At 44.7% G+C, this 22,925-nt stretch overlaps 1 protein-coding gene across 1 annotated transcript in view; it reads right to left on the bottom strand.

The window, feature by feature from the left end:
• Positions 1 to 22,925, bottom strand: part of MINDY4 (MINDY lysine 48 deubiquitinase 4) — a 131,687-nt gene that overhangs the window by 91,799 nt on the left and 16,963 nt on the right. Inside the window, 1 exon segment of the mRNA XM_009203158.2 lies at positions 19,731 to 20,140. Within this exon segment, the coding sequence (XP_009201422.2) occupies positions 19,731 to 20,140 (410 nt within the window).

Here is a 22,925-nt window from a genome sequence, read left to right as displayed (position 1 = left end):
TCAGACTTGCCGCACCCCTAGACTCACCTTGCAGCACATCTTCCTGGTTAAAAAACAACAGAACCCAAAACACAAGAGAACTTTCTATCCCTCTCTATTGCCTAGAGAAGAAGGTCTGGCTCTTGGGGTACCTGTCGGGCCTGCAGTCCACCCTCTTCCCACCACTCACACATCCCCTGGGCTCCAGCTACACCAACTTGCCCACCTCTTTGCTCACAGCATCCCCTTGGCTTGGGATTCTTTCTCTCTTTGAACTGCCACACCTGCCCTCCATGTCCTTGCTAATGCCAGTTCTCAACAGTCCTCTTCCCCCAGGTCAGGGCCGAGGATAATGGTTAAGACTAAGGCCCCAAGAGCCAGAAAACCTGTATGAACTCAGACTGCTTGGTCATTTTGTGCCTCAGTTTCCCCACCTGTAAATATGTAAAGTTGCTGTCAGGATTAAATGAAGTAATAAGTCCAAAGCTCCTATAACAGGGCCTGTCAGACAGACAGGACTCAACATATATCGACGGCACAGTTATTCCTAAAACGATCCAGACTCCATCTCTGTGGCATTCTGCCGGATCCCTTATCACACTCATCTTTTTCTTAATCCTGTAGTACATACTTGTCAGAATGTCTCAGCGTTTTGGGAGCAGGAACCTCATCTTCAGCATCTCTCTCCCCAACACCATTCCAACAAGCAAGAGGCACTCTATAAATGCTTTGTTCAATAAAATTAAATACTATGTATTTAGATTGAGATCAAAAACTGTTTATTTTATCGGGAAAAGGCCCCACTTCTGAGGGACCTATGACCATAAAACTGGCCTCAACAGGAAATGAAAGAAATCCCATGGCTTTACTAACTTCTTGTGGAATGAGTAGAGAAAACAAAGTAGAATTTTCTGGAATGAGGCACATACACGGAATCTAGCCATACAGGAAGCTGCCCTGGCAGGTCATCTTTGTGATTTGAGGAACTCTGCCCAATATGCCCCTAACAGAACTCAGCATCAGAGGCCATCTTTCCAAAATGGAGACACCAGCTCTAACAGTCACAGCAGAAATCCAGCCCTCAGCCACCATTTGAGAAAACCAGCCCAAGAGTCATAAGGGAAGGCATCCACCCAGTACTCCAGCAGGACTGAATGGGATTTGGTAAGGGAAAGACTTTGGCTCTCTCTATGTCAGGCCCCAAGGCATCCAGCCTATCACAGGGTAGGAACGAGGATGCCCATCTTTCCCCTAAACAAATGCCATGATCCTTAGGAGGAGCTATGAGCTTAGTTTCTTTCTCCATGACCCACCATAAGTGTACATTATCCAAAAATGTCTGCAAATGCAGCAAAACCCAATGCAGGCTGTAGGAAAATAGGCTGGGGAAGAATAAGAGAGCTGCTTCAGTCTTCAGGAATGAGACCACAGGGATACCAGCAAACTTTCCCCCTACCCCCAAAAAATCCTCAGGCTTAGAGCAAGGCAGAGAAGAGTGATGAATATGTTCCAGGCACAGCAATAAGGCCTGAAGAATAAGACTGCCCCCTGCCACACAAAACTGGGCTATTCAAACCCACTCAGCCTTCAGGCTCAGCTCAGCCCTGCTTCATCCAGAAAACTCCCTCCCTCTCCTCTAAGCTCCTATGGCATCTCAATTAGCACCATGTATCTGACCCTGAAACAGATCTGCCTGCTATTTTTAGTTGACTTTTTCTGTGTGCTAAGTCACTAATTTTGCTCTTCTATGAACTTCTTGAGTTAAGGAAAGACCTCATACTTCATTCTCCCCTCCCAAATTCCAAGCAAAGTCAAGAATCCATCTCAATTCTTATTTATTGGAATAATTCTGAGCAAAACTGAAAAACGTAGAGACACAGACAAGTCATCTCTATACTCAGGCAGCTGACAGTCCAGCAGGAGGAACAAAGCAGCCTGTCAACTCTCTAGCATGACATGTGCCATGAGAGGTCTGAGAAACAGCTCATGTCCAAGTATAGGTACAGTGAAGAGATCAGGAAAGGCTTCCTAAAGAAGGCAACATTCAAGATGACTTAAAGATGGGGCATCACAGTTGGGACAGTGAGTTGGTTGGTTTGGTTGGGTGGGTGGGTTGGTTCGTTGGTTGGATGGATGGATGTTTGGATAGTTGGCTGCTTGACTGGATGGTTGGCTGGCTGGGTTGGTTAGGTTGGTTTGTTGGGTGGGTTGGGTGGATGGGTGGGATGGTTTGTTGGATGAATGGATGGTTGGATGGTTGGTTGGTTTGGTTGGGTGGGTTGGTTGGATGGATGGATGTTTGGATAGTTGGCTGGTGGACTGGATGGTTGGTTGGCTGGGTTGGTTAGGTTGGTTGGTTGGGTGGGTTGGATGGGTGGGTGCGATGGCTTATTGGATGAATGGATGGTTGGATGGTTGGTTGGGTTGGTTGGTTTTGTTGGTTGGTTGGGATGGATGGTTGGTTGGGTGGTCAGATGGCTGATTAGTTGTTTGGTTGGCTAGATAGATGGTTGGGTGATTGGGTGGTCATGTAACTAGTTTTGTATGAACAAAAAAATTACTGAGTAAATTAATGAATGCCAACAGGTAAACTAAAGTTCAAATTGTTCCAATTATATGAAAGATTTATCACTTTTAAGTTTCATGATACTATCCTAGACAGATTAGCATAACTTTCCCTTCCATTCTCCTTGCTAAGTGCACTCTCTCATTTGCTTGGCACTTATTATTGCCAGGTCCAGGGACATGGCCGAGTAAAGACAGAGAAATAAGGCCCCATTCCAGGCCTCAAAAAGTTCATGAATATAAATATGAGTTACCAAATCATTGTTCTATACTGAGGGTTGCCCAAGATACTGAGGGAACAAAAGAAAGCAGCCAGACTCTGCTAACCAGGATAGGATTAGGGTAAGATAATCAAGAAGCCTAAGGTGCAAAATTTAAACAGACCCTCCCCTCTCAGGTTCATGCAGGCATCCAGCTTGCAGCTGAACAACTGTGAGAGTGAGTAGCTCCTTACATTTTGCATCCTAGATGCTTCACCTTACTCAGCCTTGTCCTGGTCCTACTAACCTCTACGTGGGCCTTTATTTGGGGTTCTGGTAGCCAGGAACTGCTGGAACATAGCTAACAAAGCAGCACAAAAGCATCTTGGAGTGAGAAAAAAAGGAATACAGGAAAGACTCTCCATAATACCACTACTGCTCTCTCATACTCATCTCCCAAATATTGTCTCAGAGCCTCAACAGCTTCCTTCCATCTAACAGTTGCCACTTCTCCTGCATGGAACATCTTCCCAGCCTGCATCCCAGGACTCAGAACCTAGGATGGAGCTGGCAAGGGCCCAGGTGTGGTCCAAGGGGGATCTCAGAGCTGCCACGCTGATGTCCACAGATGGACAATACAAGATGACTCATCTTCCCTTCCAGGGAGATGTGTGGCCCCTCTCTCACTTCTTTAGCCGCACTTTCTGGATCTCAAAGGAAATCTGAGTCAAGGGAAATCTCTTTCCTCTGACAGGTGCATCAGGTCAGAGACTTGGAAACCATGGAACTGAAGGTACCTTGGGGTTATAATAAACACACAGGGTTTAGGGGTCATCAACCCCATTTTTGGAGGGCTCAGAGTGGCCTGTAATATGCACTGGCGCTGTTTCTCATGTTTAATCTCCTGTGCCTACTTTCAGGAGGCCAGTAATCAGAAGAAGAGAGAAACGGTATTCCACTGTGGACTGAAGGCACATGTATAGGGTAGAATGTGATCAACAGGCTGAGAAGTGGGGAGAAGTGGCTGAGCATCGGGCATCAATGGTAGGTGTGGAGGACAGCTGTATCCATCACAGAAGAGAGGTCCCCAGAACAGGTTAAGAAGGTGAAGCTGAACCAGTGCAAGAGCCCAAGCAAGCCACTGTCCACACAGGATGACCGGCGTGCTGGAAAGGAACTAGGTATTGTGTCTCTCAAGAGTCAGATGTTGAACCTTAACAGTCTGATGCGAAGTCCAAATAATGCATAAAGACAAATTAAAATGAAAATTCTCCCCATTACTCATCCCAGGAGGTGCAGATGTTTTCAGAGTCGAGATGCTCAGAAGCAGGGAACAGTCAATGAACTCTAAATGCCACATCCTCTGTGAAGCCTCCTCCAAGTCCCAGCTGGCACAATTCAGTCCCCCTCTGGACAGACAGGCATCTGTGTGCCTGTGGCTTTCAATCCAGATCTGGGGGCCTCCAGAGGCACTAGAGGACCTGGGAGAGTTTGGGATGCACTTGTCTCTCTCCCCCTGGACTGCTTAAGAAATGTCTGCCCCGTCTCTACTAAAAAATACAAAAAACTAGCCGGGCGAGGTGGCGGGCGCCTGTAGTCCCAGCTACTCCGGAGGCTGAGGCAGGAGAATGGCGTGAACCCGGGAGGCGGAGCTTGCAGTGAGCTGAGATCCAGCCACTGCACTCCAGCCTGGGCGGCAGAGCAAGACTCCGTCTCAAAAAAAAAAAAAAAAAAAAAAAAAAGAAATGTCTGGTAGGGGCCTGGTGAGTGTCCGCGGAATTAAATTATGCAACAAGGGCAATGAGACTAAGTAGCTGGGGTTGGGAGGATTGATGAAGATCTGCTGCCATCTACTGTCCATTCTTCTGCAAAACCTGAAAAACTGCCAGGCATCCCCAACTGTCAGAGGAGTGTTTCGACACAAAGGCAGAAACACTGAGACTTTGGGGCCTTGGCTGTATCAAGGCTGCAGAGACCCACAGCAGAACAAGGCAGGTTAATCTGCCCTGGATCTGTGAATTAAAAGTACAGCCATTCCTTCTCCAATGTTACTGGTTCACCAGGAAGTCTTTTGCATTAAACACTACCTCTCCAAGCCCAGGGCCCTCTTGCCCCCTCAATAGCATCCCTTAACTGCTCCCTGAACTTCCACTCCTTTGTGAGGGCCACAATTTAGCACCCTATTACACAGGGCATCCCGGTGCACCCTGGGCTTCTGGAGGTAGGGAACCATATCATGCACTGGCATCCCCAGTGCCTACCTAGGCTATGACACCTCTCACCTCACTAAGACAAGAGGATGTAACCCAGCCATAAAGCCAGTAATGGGTTGAAATAATGCTCTTGCAGAGGGCTGCAGATGTCATGATGGGAAAGGCTTTCTGAGCCTGGAAACAGTTTCGTTTCAGTCTCCCCTTCTGGAGTCTGTATCCTAACCTGTAAAAGATTCTGGCTTGGCCCACCTCACCAGGGCATCCAATGCACCTAAGGTGATATCCAGGGACAGGCTTTGCAGTTTATCTTTACTGTAATACCCAGGGGTTGGGCGAATGTAGAAGGAGCCATGGAGAACTGACGTGGAGGCCACAGGTGTCCTGCCCAGATGCCTCGGACAGGTACATACTTCCCAGCTGCTGTCAATGTCAGCTGCTAAGGGCTCACAGTTGCATCCTTTTCTGGAGAATTGTCCTTTGCCAAACTCATCTAGGAGGTTGCACACTGCCCACCCTACTCCAGGATGGGCAGCCCATAGCCAATGACTAACAGAGGGGCACAAAAAGCCCACTCCCTTGCTTAAACATGGGACTAACTCTGAGTCAATTCATGCTCCACGTCTCCCCAGGGGATCAGCCTGAGCCCTTAGCCCTCACACCTTTGCTGAGCTTCTTCCCCTGCCCAGTTCCACTTTCCTCACCCCACTTCCTCCTGAGAGCATGTCCCCAATAAATGACATGTACCGGAATCTGACAGGCTTGGCCCCTAGGGCATTGCTTCCTAAAGCTTGACATGCATGACATCACCTAAAAAGCTTAAAACCCAGGACACCCCCAAACTTCTGACTCAGTGGCCCAGACAAGCTGTTTCTAATAAGTTCCCAGATGATGCAGATGCTGCTGGTCCAGGGATCACAGTTTAAGAACCATTGTTCTTAGGAACCTAACCTGAGAAACCATTCAACAAGTAATAGGCAAAGGGGTTAGGGATGGTGGAATTTAACCTTGCCCTGGTCAGCCTGCCTTCAGCTCTAAATGCTGTAGCCAGGAACAGCCTGGAACAGGCCTCCAATGACAGATGTTCACACTCAAGGCTGGGAGTGATTCCAGGTTGCTGTGTCCTATATCCATTTACTATACACCCATAGGAGTTCAGAGGAGCCCATAGTCTAGGAGGGACTCCAAAGTCACAAGACCCTAGTTTACAGGCTCATTATTTACATAAGATGAGCCTTAAACGTCAACAGAATCAATGTGATTCAGAGATTACAAAAGAAGTCGTAAGTCTGGTCTAGGCGTGTGTAGACGGTAGAGTCGGGGAGCCATTACAGAGCAGCCCATCCAACCCCTTCATTTACAGACAGGAGCACAGAGGCCCAGAGAGGCCTGGAGGTCAAGGCAGACTGCAACCTGCAAGCACAGGACAAAGAAGTGCATGAATTAAAGGCAAGGTGGAGACTTGCTTTTACTGTCCTCAGACAGTAGCTGTGAGCAATCCTACTAACTTGGGCTCTAGTAATAGTCCTGGTGTGGAAGCCTCTTAACAGCTTCAAAAAAAATCTCAGTGCCAGAGGAGAAAGGTCACAGCACAACAGTAACAGGACAGCTCACTGCTCACATGTGTGGACTCCAAGCACATGATCCCTGAACCAAGGCCACAGGAAGGCCAGTTCACAAAGAAATACCACTGGCCTGATAGAAAGTAACATGCAGACCAGAGGTATAAATTATGGCCCAATGACCATGACCTAAACCTGCTTCTCCCACAGTCTTCATTTCAGGGAACGGCAACCCGCCTCTTACAGCTGTTCAGCAAAATCTTTGCAGTTATCCGTGCCTCCTTTCTTTCTCTAATACAGCACATCCGATCCACAGGCAAATCCCAATGAGATATGTGGTTTCGGTCAACATCAGACCGCATATATGACAGTGGTTCCATAAGATTATAATATCATATTGTTACTGTACCTTTTCTAAATTTAGATGTGTTTAGATACACAAATACTTCCCATCGTGTTACAATTGCCTACAGCATTCAATACAGCAACATGCTGTCCAGGTTTGTATACTAGGAGCAACAGGATAAGCCATTTAGCCTAGGTGTGTAGTAGACTGCACCATCTAGGTCAGTGGAAGTATATTCTATGATGTTTCCACTTCAGCAGTCTCGAGGAGACAGACAGGTGCACCCCAAACTCTCCCGGGTCCTCCAGTGCCTCCAGGGGCCCACAGATCTGGATGCACTTCTGAGAACACATTTCTCAGAACGTATCCCTGCTGGTAAGTGACTCATGATGTACATCTGCATATATGTATACATACACATATTCTAGCCCACGTCTCACCACCTTCACTGCCATTTCCTTGATGCAAGCCACCATCAGCTCTCTTCTACTACTGCAGTTGCCTAACTGGTCTCCCTGCCTCCACATTTGCCTTTCTCCTTCCACACTTGAATCTGTTCTCAACACAGCAGCCAGAGGAATCCTATTAAAACACAGATCACAGAGCATGTCTCTGCTCGACCTCCAAAGGCTCCCATACCTCCTAGATACAGGAGTATCCAGAGTAAAAGCCAATGCATTCAGCAGCCTCCAGGCCCCACATGACCAAGCCCTTGCTTCCTCTCTTGATTCTTTTCCTCTCTCCCTGATGTGCTCCAGCCTCAATCAGTCACATGTTCCCACCGAAGGGCCTGTGCACAACTGCTCTCTGCATTTGTGCCCAGAGATCAAAGTGCATGTTCCCTGTCTCCCTTCTGGCCTCCTCTCAAGTATAACCCTCTCTCGTAGGTTTTCCTGGCTACCTCTTTATAAAATAGCAGCTCTGTCCCCAGGGCTCCCTGTCACTCTTCCATGATTTATTTTTCCCCTTAGCACTTCTAATCCTCAGATATATTATACATTTCCTTGTTTTGGTGTTACTGTGGGCTGCCTTGTCTCACTGGAAGTGGAAGTTCCAAGAGGGCAGGGACTCAGTCTGCTTTGTTCACAGCTGATTGGCTGGTGGGTCTGGCACACAGTAGGCCATCGCAGGTGGTGTGCTGCTAAATGTTAACAACTGGCTCTCCAGGGATGGGGACCTTGATTTGCTGCATTTGCCAATCTCCATGGTATAAATATTCTAACCATGACCAATTCCAAGCTACCAATGTGATGTCACTGAATGCAAAGTTGAGAAGGGGCACTACAAATCAGCATTCGAAGCCAGTACAAGCCTTCTTTAACAGACTGCTGGTCCTTACTAAATAGTTGTTGAAGAAATTAACTGAATAAATGAGTATGCCTGTGAATTGACATAAGAGTCTGAAATCAAGTCTACCCAAAACCAAAGGATCTGTAACATGAAGAGCAAGACATCATATGTTGGTTAGTGACGTCTGTGATGGAGGCTTTAAGTGAATACAGGAGGAGCATAGCTATTTAAAAAGAAAGCTTTAAACATTAACTACAAAGTGAAAACAGAGTTTATGAAAAAAACTTTGCTACACCTGCAAAAGCTCAAGTGAGTCATTTCCTTTCTGTTCTCTGGGGCTCTATTTTCCCTGCCTGCCAAATAAAGGGCTTGAATTCTAAGGATCTTTCCAGCATTGACAGTCTATGAAGTTAAGAATTTAAACAAGTCCTAAAGATACATGTATTCCACTCTGCTTTTTAAAAATGCTCAATTTAAAAATCTTTTTTAAAAGTCAAAATTAGACTTCAATTCCACGGACTACATCATACTTCAAGGTTGTATTCTGGGAAGATATTCACTTTCTCCAGGACAAAATTCATTTCATGAAATCAATGACGACCCTAAGCTCCAGGGACCCGCCACGGCAGGCCCCAAAGCCAGACATCCTCCCCTCGCCTAAGCCTGCTGCCTCTGGGGATGGCATGGCTGTGGGTTTCCTGTTGCCTTTTCCACACAAGGCCCAGATAAAAAAGAGACAAATGTGACAGTGAGACAGGGGAAATGCCTGGAAAATGTGAAAACACAAAAAATTCCCCTTTTGAGAGTGGTCAGAAGGGAGATTGAGAGAGTAGATGAATATTTTAAAAACCGTAGTGAGGCAAAAAAAAAAAAAGTACAGTGCTCCAACAAACATACAAAAGTATGTGCCCTCAGTGGCAGGCATAATAATGACCCCCTCCCTCAACTATGTCCACATCCTAATCCCAGACCCCCTGAATGTGTTAGCTTACATGGCAAGGGGGGATGGGGGGGTTAAGATTGCAGATGAAATCAAGGTTGCAGATCAGCTGACCTTGAGATGTGGCAAGTGTCCTGGATCAACCAGGTGGATCCAAGGTAATCACAAAGGTCCTCAAAAGCAGAAGAGGGAGCAGGAAGGGGAAAAGCAGAAAAAAGGTGGCCTGAGCAGGATTTCAACCAACGTCACTGGCTTCAAAGGTGAAGGAAGGGAGCCAAGGAATTCAGGTGGCCAATTAAACCTGGAAAAGGCAAAGAAACAGATTCTCTCCTAGAGGTTCCAGAAGGAATGCAGCCTGCTGACACCTGGATTGCAGACCAGTGAGACATACTTCAGATCTCTGACCTCCAGAACCATAAGACAATCTGTGTCTGTCCTCAAACCACTAAGCTTATGGTAATGCTACACCAGCAACAGAAAACACATGCACCCCTCTATCTGCCTATACTGTCAGGTCATCTTGCCCCTGATCCTGATGGCCTGTGTGACCCTGGAGAAGTCTGTGCCCCTCTCTGGGCCTCAGCACCCTCATTTATACCATAGGCCTTCATGTCTTGGTACCCCTGGATCCCACAGCTCCATGGTTGAAGCCATGTGACATGGCACACATTTGCTCACCAGCCCTGACCCTTAGATGTCAGTGCTGTGGCAACTGCTGTGGGTTGAATTCCTAAGGGAGGATAAAACTCTTCTCAATTCACGACCACAGTTACGCCCAGGTTTCTGAAGCAGACTGTGCAAGTAAGTGGCTGGAACTTGTGCAGCCTATGCCTATACCTATTGCTAGATGCCCAGCATGGTGTGTTTTGAGTTAATCTGCAGAAAACCAACCGTAGGAAGGTCCCTGTGGCCATATGCAGGTCCAGAAACTCACTCTGAGGGACCCTCAGACAAATGACAGGCCAGGACACCCCAACAGAGGGCTGTGAGCAACACAAGTGAGGTGCCTCCAAACAACCCACCTTCACAAAGTGCCCCTGAGGAGCCAAGAAGCTTGGAAGACCTAGCCCAGGGGGCTTGTAAGTAAAAATTCCCTCTCCCATGCTCCGTACTGCACAGAAGTTTCCTGAGGGTCTACTCAGGTCAGGTGTGTGGGTGATAGCAAGATCCATAAATGTGTAGAAAAAGGCACCTGCCCGCAACACAGCACTCTAGTGAGAGGGAGAGGCGAGGGTTAGAGGACTGCCCAGGTCAGGGACAGAGTCCCCATGGTTCTGAGTGATGGTGAGAGGAACCCAACAAGGGCAGCCCTGACAAGCCAGTGACAAGTGACAGGTGGCCCCAAACAGCCACAACCCCCACAACGGGAGCCCAGGTGACATATTTTCCAAGCATCTTTTTTTTAATTATTATTATACTTTAAGTTTTAGGGTACATGTGCACAACGTGCAGGTTTGTTACGTATGTATACGTGTGCCATGTTGGTGTGCTGCAACCATTAACTCGTCATTTACATTAGGTATATCTCCTAATGCTATCCCTCCCCCGTCCCACCACCCCACAACAGGACCCGGTGTGTGATGTTCCCCTTCCTGTGTCCAAGTGTTCTCATTGTTCAGTTCACACCTATGAGTAAGAACATGCAGTATTTGGTTTTCTGTTCTTGCAATAGTTTGCTGAGAATAATGGTTTCCAGCTGCATCCATGTCCCTACAAAGGACATGAACTCATCCCTTTTTATGGCTGCATAGTATTCCATGGTGTATATGTGCCACATTTTCTTAATCCAGTCTGTCACTGATGGACATTTGGGTTGATTTCAAGTCTTTGCTATTGTGAATAGTGCTGCAATAAACATATGTGTGCATGTGTCTTTATAGCAGCATGATTTATAATCCTTTGGGTATATACCCAGTAATGGGATGGCTGGATCAAATGGTATTTCTTGTTCTAGATCCTTGAGGAATCGCCACACTGTTTTCCACAATGGTTGAACTAGTTTACAGTCCCACCAACAGTGTAAAAGTGTTCCTATTTCTCCACATCCTCTCCAGCACCTGTTCTTTCCTGATTTTTTAATGATTGCCATTCTAACTGGTGTGAGATGGTATCTCATTGTGGTTTTGATTTGCATTTCTCTGATGGCAAGTGACGATGAGCATTTTTTCATGTGTCTTTTGGCTGTATGAATGTCTTCTTTTGAGAAGTGTCTGTTCATATCCTTTGCCCACTTTTTGATGGGGTTTTTTTTCTTATAAATTTGATTGAGTTCTTTATAGGTTCTGGATATTAGCCCTTTGTCAGACGAGTAGATTGCAAACATTTTCTCCATTCTGTAGGTTGCCTTTTCACTCTGATGGTAGTTTCTTTTGCTGTGCTGAAGCTCTTTAGTTTAATTAGATCCCATTTGTCAATTTTGGCTTTTGTTGCCATTGCTTTTGGTGTTTTAGACATGAAGTCCTTGCCCATGCCTATGTACTGAATGGTATTACCTAGGTTTTCTTCTAGGGTTTTTATGGTTTTGGGTCTAACATTTAAGTCTCTAATCCATCTTGAATTAATTTTCATATAAGGAGTAAGGAAAGGATCCAGTTTCAGCCTTCTACTTATGGCTAGCCAATTTTCCCAGCACCATTTATTAAATAGGGAATCCTTTCCCCATTTCTTGTTTTTGTCAGGTTTGTCAAAGGTCAGATGGCTGTAGATGTGTGGTATTATTTTTGAGGGCTCTGTTCTGTTCCATTGGTCTATATCTCTGTTTTGGTACCAGTACCATGCTGTTTTGGTTACTGTAGCCTTGTAGTATAGTTTGAAGTCAGGTAGCGTGATGCCTCCAGCTTTGTTCTTTTGACTTAGGATTGTCTTGGAGATGCGGGCTCTTTTTTGGTTCCATATGAACTTTAAAGCAGTTTTTTCCAATTCTGTGAAGAAACTCATTGGTAGCTTGATAGGGATGGCATTGAATCTATAAATTACCTTGGGCAGTATGGCCATTTTCACAATATTGATTCTTCCTATCCATGAGCATGGTATGTTCTTCCATTTGTTTGTGTCCTCTTTTATTTCACTGAGCAGTGGTTTGTAACTCTCCTTGAAGAGGTCCTTTACATCCCTTGTAAGTTGGATTCCTAGGTATTTTATCCTCTTTGAAGCTATTGTGAATGGGAGTTCATTCATGATTTGGCTCTCTGTTTGTCTGTTACTGGTGTATAAGAATGCTTGTGATTTTTGCACACTGATTTTGTATCCTGAGACTTTGCTGAAGTTGCTTATCAACTTAAGGAGATTTTGGGCTGAGACGATGGGGTTTTCTAAATATACAATCATGTCATCTGCAAACAGGGACAATTTGACTTTTTTTCCTAACTGAATACCCTTTATTTCTTTCTCTTGCCTGATTGCCCTAGCAAGAACTTCCAACACTATGTTGAATAGGAGTGGTGAGAGAGGGCATCCCTGTCTTGTGCCAGTTTTCAAAGGGAATGCTTCCAGTTTTTGCCCATTCAGTATGATATTGGCTGTGGGTTTGTCATAAATAGTTCTTACTATTTTGAGATATGTTCCATCAATACCGAATTTATTGAGAGTTTTTAGCATGAAGGGCTGTTGAATTTTGTCAAAGGCCTGTTCTGCATCTATTGAGATAATCATGTGGTTTTTGTCTTTGGTTCTGTTTATATGCTGGATTACATTTATTGATTTGCGTATGTTGAACCAGCCTTGCATCCCAGGGATGAAGCCCACTTGATCATGGTGGATAAGCTTTTTGATGTGCTGCTGGATTCGGTTTGTCAGTATTTTATTGAGGATTTTTGCATCGGTATTCGTCAGGGATATTGGTCTAAAATTCTCTTTTTTTGTTGTATCTCTGTCAGGCTTTGGTATCAGGATGATGTTGGCCTCGTAAAATAAGTTAAGGAGGATTCCCTCTTTTTCTATTGACTGGAATAGTTTCAGAAGGAATGGTACCAACTCCTCCTTGTACTTCTGGTAGAATTCGGCTGTGAATCCGTCTGGTCCTGGACTTTTTTTGGTTGGTAGGCTATTAATTATTGCCTCAATTTCAGAGCCTGCTATTGGTCTATTCAGGGATACAACTTCTTCCTGGTTTAGTCTTGGGAGAGTGTAAGTGTCCAGGAAATTATCCATTTCTTCTAGGTTTTCTAGTTTATTTGTGTAGAGGTGTTTATATTATTCTCTGATGGTAGTTTGTATTTCTGTGGGGTCAGTGGTGATATCCCCTTTATCATTTTTTATTGCATCTATTTGATTCTTCTCTCTTTTCTTCTTTATTAGTCTTGCTAGCAGTCTATCGATTTTGTTGATCTTTTCAAAATACCAGCTCCTGGATTCATTGATTTTTTGGAGGGTTTTTTGTGTCTCTCTCTCCTTCAGTTCTGCTCTGATCTTAGTTATTTCTTGCCTTCTGCTAGCTTTGGAATGTGTTTGCTCTTGCTTCTCTAGTTCTTTTAATTGTGAAGTTAGGGTGTCAATTTTAGATCTTTCCTGCTTTCTCTGGTGGGCATTTAGTGCTATAAATTTCCCTCTACACACTGCTTTAAATGTGTCCCAGAGATTCTGGTATGTTGTATCTTTGTTCTCATTGGTTTCAAAGAACATCTTTATTTCTGCCTTCATTTCGTTACGTACCCAGTAGTCATTCAGGAGCAGGTTGTTCAGTTTCCATGTAGTTGAGCAGTTTTGATTGAGTTTCTTAGTCCTGAGTTCTAGTTTAATTGCACTGTGGTCTGAGAGACAGTTTGTTATAATTTCTGTTTTTTACATTTGCTGAGGAGTGCTTTACTTCCAACTATGTGGTCAATTTTGGAATAAGTGCAATGTGGTGCTGAGAAGAATGTATATTCTGTTGATTTGGGGTGGAGAGTTCTGTAGATGTCTACTACGTCCGCTTGGTGCAGAGTTGAGTTCAATTCCTGGATATCCTTGTTAACTTTCTGTCTTGTTGATCTGTCTAATGCTGACAGTGGGGTGTTAAAGTCTCCCATTATTATTGTATGGGAGTCTAAGTCTCTTTGTAAGTCTCTAAGGACTTGCTTTATGAATCTGGGTGCTCCTGTATTGGATGCATATATATTTAGGATAGTTAGCTCTTTCTGATGAATTGATCCCTTTACCATTATGTAATGGCCTTGTTTGTCTCCTTTGATCTTTGATGGCTTAAAGTCTGTTTTATCAGGGACTAGGATTGCAACCCCTGCTTTTTTTTGTTTTCCATTTGCTTGGTAGATCTTCCTCCATCCCTTTATGTTGAGGTTAAGTGTATCTCTGCATGTGAGATGGGTCTCCTGAATACAGCAAACTGATGGGTCTTGACTCTTTATCCAGTTTGCCAGTCTGTGTCTTTCAATTGGACCATTTAGTCCATTTACATTTAAGGTTAATATTGTTATGTGTGAACTTGATCCTGTCATTATGATATTAGCTGGTTATTTTGCTCGCTAGTTGATGCAGTTTCTTCCTAGCATCGAAGGACAGACAAACATTTTGACATGTTTTTGCAATGGCTGGTACCTGTTGTTCCTTTCCATGTTTAGTGCTTCCTTCAGGATCTCTTGTAGGGCAGGCCTGGTGGTGACAAAATCTCTAAGCATTTGTTTGTCTGTAAAGGATTTTATTTCTCCTTCACTTACGAAACTTAGTTTGGCTGGATATGAATTTGTGGGTTGAAAATTCTTTTCTTTAAGAATGTTGAATATTGGCCCCCACTCTCTTCTGGCTTGGAGAGTTTCTGCTGAGAGATCTGCTGTTAGTCTGATGGGCTTCCCTTTGTGTGTAACCCGACCTTTCTCTCTGGCTGCCCTTAACATTTTTTCCTTCATTTCAACTTTGGTGAATCTGACAATTACATGTGTTGGAGCTGCTCTTCTCAAGGAATATCTTTGTGGCATTCTCTGTATTTCCTGAATTTGAATGTTGGCCTGCGTTGCTAGGTTGGGGAAGTTCTCCTGGATGATATCCTGCAGAGTGTTTTCCAACTTGGTTCCATTTTCCCTGTCGCTTTCAGGCACACCAATCAGACGTAGATTTGGTCTTTTCACATAATCCCATACTTCTTGGAGGCTTTGTTCATTTCTTTTTACTCTTTTTTCTCCACACTTCTTGCTTCATTTCATTCATTTGATCTTCAATCGCTGATACTCTTTTTTCCAGTTGATCGAGTCAGTTACTGAAGCTTGTGCATTTGTCACGTAGTTCTTGTGTTATGGTTTTCATCTCTATCAGTTCTTTTAAGGTCTTCTCTGCATTGATTATTCTAGTTATCCATTCATCAATTCTTTTTTCAAGGTTTTTAGTTTCTTTGCGCTGGTTACGTAGTTCCTCCTTTAGCTCTGAGAAGCTTGATCAACTGAAGCCTTCTTCTCTCAACTCATCAAAGTCATTCTCCATCCAGCTTTGTTCTGTTGCTCGGGCCCAAGACGGCCGAATAGGAACAGCTCCAGCCTCCAGCTTCCAGTGTGAGTGACACAGAAGATGGGTGATTTCTGCATTTTCAACTGAGGTACCATGTTCATCTCACTGGGGAGTGCTGGACAATCAGTGCTGGTCAGCTGGTGCAGCCCGACCAGTGAGAGCTGAAGCAGGGCGAGGCATCGCCTCACCTGGGAAGCGCAAGGGGGAAGGGAATCCCTTTTCCTAGCCAAGGGAAACTGAGACATACTACACCTGGAAAATCGAGTAACTCCCACCCTAATACTGTGCTTTACCAAGGGTCTTAGCAAACGGCACACCAGGAGATTATATCCCACACCTGGCTGGGAGGGTCCCACGCCCATGGAGCCTCCCTCATTGCTAGCACAGCAGTCTGAGATCTAACTGCAAGGTGGCAGCAAGGCTGGGGGAGGGGCGCCCACCATTGCTGAAGCTTAAGTGGGTAAACAGAGCCACTGGGAAGCTCGAATTGGGTGGAGCCCACCACAGCTCAAGGAGGCCTGCCTCTGTAGACTCCTCCTCTGGGGACAGGGAATAGCTAAACAAAAAGCAGCAGAAACCTTGGCAGAGGTAAATGCCCCTGTCTGATAGCTTTGAAGACAGCAGTGGATCTCCCAGCACAGAGGTTGAGATCTGAGAATGGACAGACCGCCTGCTCAAGTGGGTCCCTGACCCCCCTCAGCCTGACTGGGAGACATCCTCCACTAGGTGCAGACTGACACCTCACACCTCACACGGCAGGGTACACCCCTGAGACAAAGCTTCCTGAGCAAGAATCAGACAGCAACACTCACTGTTCAGCAATATTCTATCTTCTGCAGCCTCCGCTGCTGATACACAGGCAAACAGGGTCTGGAGTGGACCTCAAGCAAACTCCAACAGACCTACAGCTGAGGGTCCTGACTGTTAGAAGGAAAACTAACAAACAGAAAGGACATCCACATCAAAACCCCACCAGTACGTCACCATCATCAAAGACCAAAGGCAGATAAAACCACAAAGATGGGGAAAAAGCAGTGCAGAAAAGCTGGAAATTCAAAAAATCAGAGTGCATCTCCCCCTCCAAAGGAATCCAAGCATCTTTCGATATCAAAGGACACAGAAGAAAAACAAAAACAAAAAATAAACCAGAAAATAGTCCCTTCAGCTCCTGGGGTCAGATCTGAGGAGTCAGAGTTAGGAGTGCCTGACTGCACAGATACTCACACCCCCTAACATCTCAGCAGGTTGCATCCTCCACCTGCTCCCTAACCCCACCTTTGCCCCTAGGTGTGACTTCCATGGATTTTCCTGAACCTGATATTTGGAGGCCCTAAAAGAGCCCCAAGTAGCCCCTCTCCTCCAGCTTCCTTAGGACAGAGTAGTGGAGCTGGCTCTGTGCTAATGGCCAGCTCTGATGTCATCTCACTGTACTTTCCCATGCTTTAGAAGAATTATATGTGCACATGCGTTTCTCCCCTTGAGGAACTCACAGGACCTGGTACACACTAAGACTGAGACCCCTGTTTACCAAACTGAATTAAACAACAAGGGGAAGGGGGCACTGATGGAGGGGAGTTGGGAAGGGTAGGGGATGCAGATACATTTACCACTGGGATTACTTTGTCCCTGGTTTCAAATCAAGAGCACTGTGTAGAGTTGTACAGTATGTGCACTACACAAAGACGCCTCACTGAGGGAGTGAGAGAGAGCCAAAATCCAGCCCATATTCCATTCGCCAGTCTGTGCGCCCTTGGATCTGCATCCACCCACAAACCTTGTCAGGTTCCTTGGATTCTCTGTGCCTCAGTTTCCTCATCTGTGAAATGGGGATAATAACTGCTGGGTTGAAGGATGCTTTTTCTCAACTCCCAGTGTTTTCTAGAAGTTTGAAGAGGGCTCTGCTAGTCTGGCCCACCTGGCCATTCTCCCCCTCTTTAATCACTCCACCCTAAGGGAGGAAGTGTGAATTATATAACTGATAAATTCCATAAAAAATGAAAGGCATTTAGGCTCAGCTTTGCCCTTTTTCCTCTTGGAAGTGGGCTGCTCTTCCACAGGCAGCCCCTCCCTACCATATGTTATATGAGAATACCTACCCTGGGCCCACGATGGGAGGTTCGCTTGAGCCCAGGAGTTCACGACCAGCCTGGGCAACATAACGAAATCCCGTCTCTACAAAAAATACAAAGCATTAGCCAGGTGTGTGGAAATTAGTGCATCTGTGGTCCCAGGTACTTAAGAAGCTAAGGTGGGAGGATCGCCTGAGCCCGGGAGGTCAAGGCTGCAGTGAGTTGTGATTGTGCCACTGCGCTCCATCCTAAGTGACAGACTGAGACCCTGTCTCCAAAAAAAAAAAAAAAAAGTAAACCAAAGACATTTCCAAACAAAAACTAGAAAAAAAAATTAACATACCTGCTAAAAAAAATACTAAAGGAAGTTTTTCAAGTAAAAAGAAAATAAAAATGCCATAATTATTCCAACTAGAATAAAAAATTATCAGACTAGATTTAAAGTTCCAAATACATGCTGCTTATCAGAGATAAGCTTTAAATATATACTAGAAGGAAATCTCAGCAAATATCAAAGGATTGTAATCATAAATAATAATATATACAAATAATTACATAAACAAAAAATAATGTATAAACTATATATATAAACAAAAAAATACCCTAAATATATGAAATTAGTAGTACATGTCTAAATAACCCATGGGTTAAAAAAAAAAAGAAACCACAATGGGAATTAGAAAATATATTAACTAAGTTATATGAATATTTAACATATTAACTTATGGAATACAGACAAAGCATTACTTACAGAGAAATGTGCAGCTTTAAAATATATTACAAAAGAAGAAGGCTGAGAATCAGTAAACTAGGAAATAATAGCAAATCAAACTCAAAGAGAATAGAATTAAGAAAATAATAAAAATAAGAGCAGAGGTCAATGAAATAGAAAACAAACAGAAAGCCAAAAGTTTTCTTTGAGTATATTACACAAATGACAAATTCCTAGTGAGACCAGTTAAAAGAGAAAGAACATAAATTACCAATCTCAGGAATGAAACAGAGACATAACTATAGATCTTACAAACTTCAAAGTGATAATAAGAGGATAATATAATTATACAATTTTATACCAATAAATTAAAAACATATATATATATAGTGGCCAAAGTCTTTGAAAAAATACAACTTGCCAAAACTTGCACAAGAAGAAAGTTGAAATTTGAATTCAAAAGATTTAATTGAATACATAATTTAAACCTTTCAACCTAATGCACAGAAAATTTCTCCAGTAAATTCTCCCAAATATTTAAGGAAGAAATCACATCAATCTTATACTTACTCTTCAAGGGGATAGAAAAAGAGGGACCACTTCTAGCATAACCTAGGTATCAGCAACTGACAAAGCTGTTGCAAGAAAGGAAATATGCCCACCAATCTCCTTCATAAACTTATACATAAAATCCCTACACGAAATATTAATAAGTCAAATCCAATGATATACAAAAAGATAATCTATCATAGCCAAGTGGGATTTATTCTTAGAATGTAAGGTTGGTTTAACATTAAAAAAATCAATCAATGTAGGAATCATCAAGGCCTACTGTAAAGAATAAAAGTAAGCATAGGGTGAAAAATAAAATAAAATAGAAATAATGCCCTAAGGGATCCTTGTGGGAGCTGATTCATCACTGTATCTCTGGCTTCCCACAAGAAACTCTTAGCCAAGTCTGCCTGGCCACGTTGCTGCAGGTATGTTTTGAGCCCATCTGCTAAAGCAAACTTGTCCAACCCGCAGCCCACATGCAGCCCAGGACGGCTTTGAATGCAGCCCAACACAAATTCATAAACTTTCTTAAAACATTGAGGTTTGTTTGTGATTTTTTTTAGCTCATCAACTGTTGTTAGTGTATTTTATGTGTGGTCCAAGACAAGTCTTCTTCCAGTGTGGCCCAGGGAAGCCGAAAGGTTGGACACCCCTATCTAGAGCATTCTTCAGCTTTCCAGGTGTGTGAGCTCTGGCTGAGTTTTCTTCCTGGTAGACCATAACAAACTCTGCCTTGCTGGTTACTTCGCAGGCTTGTTCTGAGAGACCAAGAAGCCTAAGAAGGCCCCTTGGGAGCCATTAGGGACTAGACAACATGTGAGAGGTAGAGTTTCTTTTTGAAAAGCCGTCACCTTTGCGTGGCACACTCACCTGACAGATACGGGCTGGCTGCCCTGCCGTTTGAACGCTCTTTCCAGCCTCTCCTGGGTCATCCTAGAATTACCACCAGGCAAGTAGAGCTTCAAGGGCATCCTGTCCACGTCTGTGCTGCCATCCACCGCTGGGCTGTCCTCAGAAAGATCTCTCGGCCTGGCCCTGTCCCGCGGGGGCAGCCCTTTGCTGGGCAGATGGGGAGGGCTGCTGGCAGTGGTCTTCCGCTTTTCCACGGTCAGTTCACTAAGCTGACCCAGAGAGGTCCTGGAGGGGGAGCTGCTGCTCGAGGCCAGAATGTCCTGTTGGGTACGGACAAAGAGCTCAGGGACCTTCCGGCTCTCTTCTTGGGGTTGGGTGGAGCTGCTTGAGGGTGAGGACCGTCTCAGAGAGCGTCTGTGAAAAGAATCCTAAAGGGAGTAAGGACAAAAGCAGTGAGGACCCTTGAGGGGAGCTGGAAAACACAGATCCCACTTCAACCATTTGCCCATGATGTGATGTCTCTCCCAGGAATGTATTTTCCCACCCCTGACTCTTTCCCTTAAAATCCTGCCTATTCTTTGAGGAGCTACTCAAATGCTGCCACCTCTGTGCTTTCAGTGATGCACGCCCCGCCTGCCGGAACCTCAGAGCAAGCCTGGGCCTTTCTCTCGCAGCCCCTACAGAGAGCAGGTTCATGCAGCAGGTGAAGCCGTCGCTCCAGTCTGCATTACCACCTACCAGCTGTGTCACCTGTGGCAGGCTGCTTAACTTCCCTGTCCCTGATTTCCTCACCTGTAATATAACCAGTCCACAATCCACTACCTGTCATTTCTAAATCCCAAAACCAGGCTGGGGATGGTAGTTCACGCCTGTAATCCTAGCACTTTGGGAGGCCAAGGCGGGCAGACCAGCCTGGCCAACATGGTGAAACCCCATATCTACTAAAAATACAAAAAAATAGCCAGGCCTGGTGGTGCATGACTGTAATCTCAGCTACTCGGGAGGTGGAAGCAGGAGAACCACTTAAACCCAGAAGGCAGAGATTGCAGTGAGTCGAGATCGCATTACTGTACTCCAGCCTGGGCCAGCGAGACACCGTCTCAAAAAAAAATAAATAAATAAATCCCAAAACCTCTGAAAATGAAAGATTTTTTAAAATCCTGTGGTAAATTCTTAACTGTTGTGAGGCTGCTTATAGTCTTTTTAAAATGTGAATATTCATTCTTACATGGAGTGGCTGAAATGGTCATGTTTTTTGCTCATGGGGTGCTACCACAAACCCTACAAAAGGCATTATGTGGTATGTATCTCATGCACTGTACTTCCTTTCCAAATTTAAAATATACATATATATAAATTCCAAAAGACATCCAGCCCAAAGGTTTTGGACGAGGGATGAGGCACCTGTAGTACTTCTCTCCGACAAGACTGTACGGAGGATGAAATGAGACCCGTGCAAGGCACTAGCACAGAGCCAGACGTACTGCAGCAGTCAGCAAACGCGGACTACTCCTACATGTATTTGCCCTGTGCCCACTTACATAGGGTCTTAACCCCCTCCTGATGGCAGAGGTCATTCTTAATTTGCCTCTGGTGTTCACAGGGCACCCAGCTCAGCAGCGTATACCTAATAGGCACTCAAGATTTGCTTAGTGTTTGAAATGAAGGAATTCTAGAGGAGTCAATTAAATATCCAAATATCCTCCCTTACTGTCAAAGATTAGTGGAGGAAATGGGAACTCGTGTTGTTACTAATGGGAGGGTGGGGAGACAAAGACAGACATACCAGGCTTTTCCTTGGTTTAAAATTCTGAACCTCTCAATATTTCCAGAAATAATCCAAGACCAAATAGTAAAGCCTGGGTTGGAATAAGGAAACCTTAATTTTGTAATGTTCTGGCTAAGCAGACATTACTAAGCACTATAAACCTCCTCCCAAAGCCACTCAGGACATCCCCTGCACAAAGTGGGGAAGACATTAGTCACCATTCCCAAGGAGACTCAAACTTCTGGCCGAAGGGAGCTGGAGCTGCTGCAGGGAGCCCAGCCTCTTAAGTCATTCTTAAATACAGAAGTGATGTAGTAAAAATGATGAAATACCCAACAATCTTTGGCTCTTTTCTCCTGAGCAACCAGTAAGTATGGCCAAGGTACTCAAAGGCCACAATGTCCCTTCTAGAGAATCTGGCGAAATTCTATAGCAACCCTTCCTTCAACATCCTTTGCGGGTTTCAGATACCACCTCCCAAAACAATTACCAAAAGGAGAAGTTTGCAGCAATGCCCTCGGCGGCGAAGCGGGTCCAAGCCATCTCCCTCACAGCGCAGGTACAAAGGGGACCTCCACTGCACACACTTGATGGTCAGGACGTCATGCTAGGACAGGACCCTGGTGTTCCTCTGGTTTACTGGTCCTCAGAGTAGTCCACCAACCCCTAAGAGTCCCTAGACCCTTTTAGGGAATTCAAAACTATTTTGATAGTAGTAAGATGACACAATTTACCTTTTTCCACTGTGTTGACTTTGTGCACGAAGCAACAGTGGGAAAAACTGCTGGTCCCAGGTGCCTTTTTCCACTGTGCTGACTTTGTGCACAAAGCAACAGTGGGAAAAACTGCTGGTCCCAAGCACGAAACAAGGCAGTGGCACCAAACTCTACTAGTGCCCAAGGCCCTCTTTACCTGCACACTCACAGTGAAAATAGGTGAACAAAGTGCTGACTTCACTGAGGAATGTCCATGCTGATACATAAAAAGTATTCATTTTATGCCCTTAGACTCTCCAGCACACATCTCTTCAACACCCTGAGTGATACAGTGGGAGGGGCGTGCAGGCATTCCGCTGAGCATGGAGGATGGCAGCTGGCACTGCACGACTGTCTAGGCTGCGAGTGAGCTTGCTGGTTTTTTCATGGAACCACTGACAGACAAACTATGGTTACTCAAGCGTGGGTATTTGGCAGGCATTTTCTTGAAAATCAATTGAGCCTGTCACCTCAAGGGAAACAAATGGTGTATTTTTGTCAGTGATAAAACACAAGCTGTCAGGTAAAAATTAGAATTTTGGAAAACTTCTAACTGCCACTGTGAGTTTGAGAGCTTTGCAATACTTAAAAACTTCTTGGATCAGCTGGGAGTGACATCAACAAATGAAATTCTTTGGCGCAATTTTCTTTTTGTCTAATGAGATGTGTCCACATTTGGAAGATCTATAT

Source organism: Papio anubis, chromosome 4 (assembly GCF_008728515.1).
Source record: "Papio anubis isolate 15944 chromosome 4, Panubis1.0, whole genome shotgun sequence".
In the NCBI taxonomy this organism is placed as follows: Eukaryota; Metazoa; Chordata; class Mammalia; order Primates; family Cercopithecidae; genus Papio; species Papio anubis.
The sequence above is the reverse complement of the archived record's forward strand: the minus strand, read 5'-3'. Positions and strand labels throughout refer to the sequence as shown.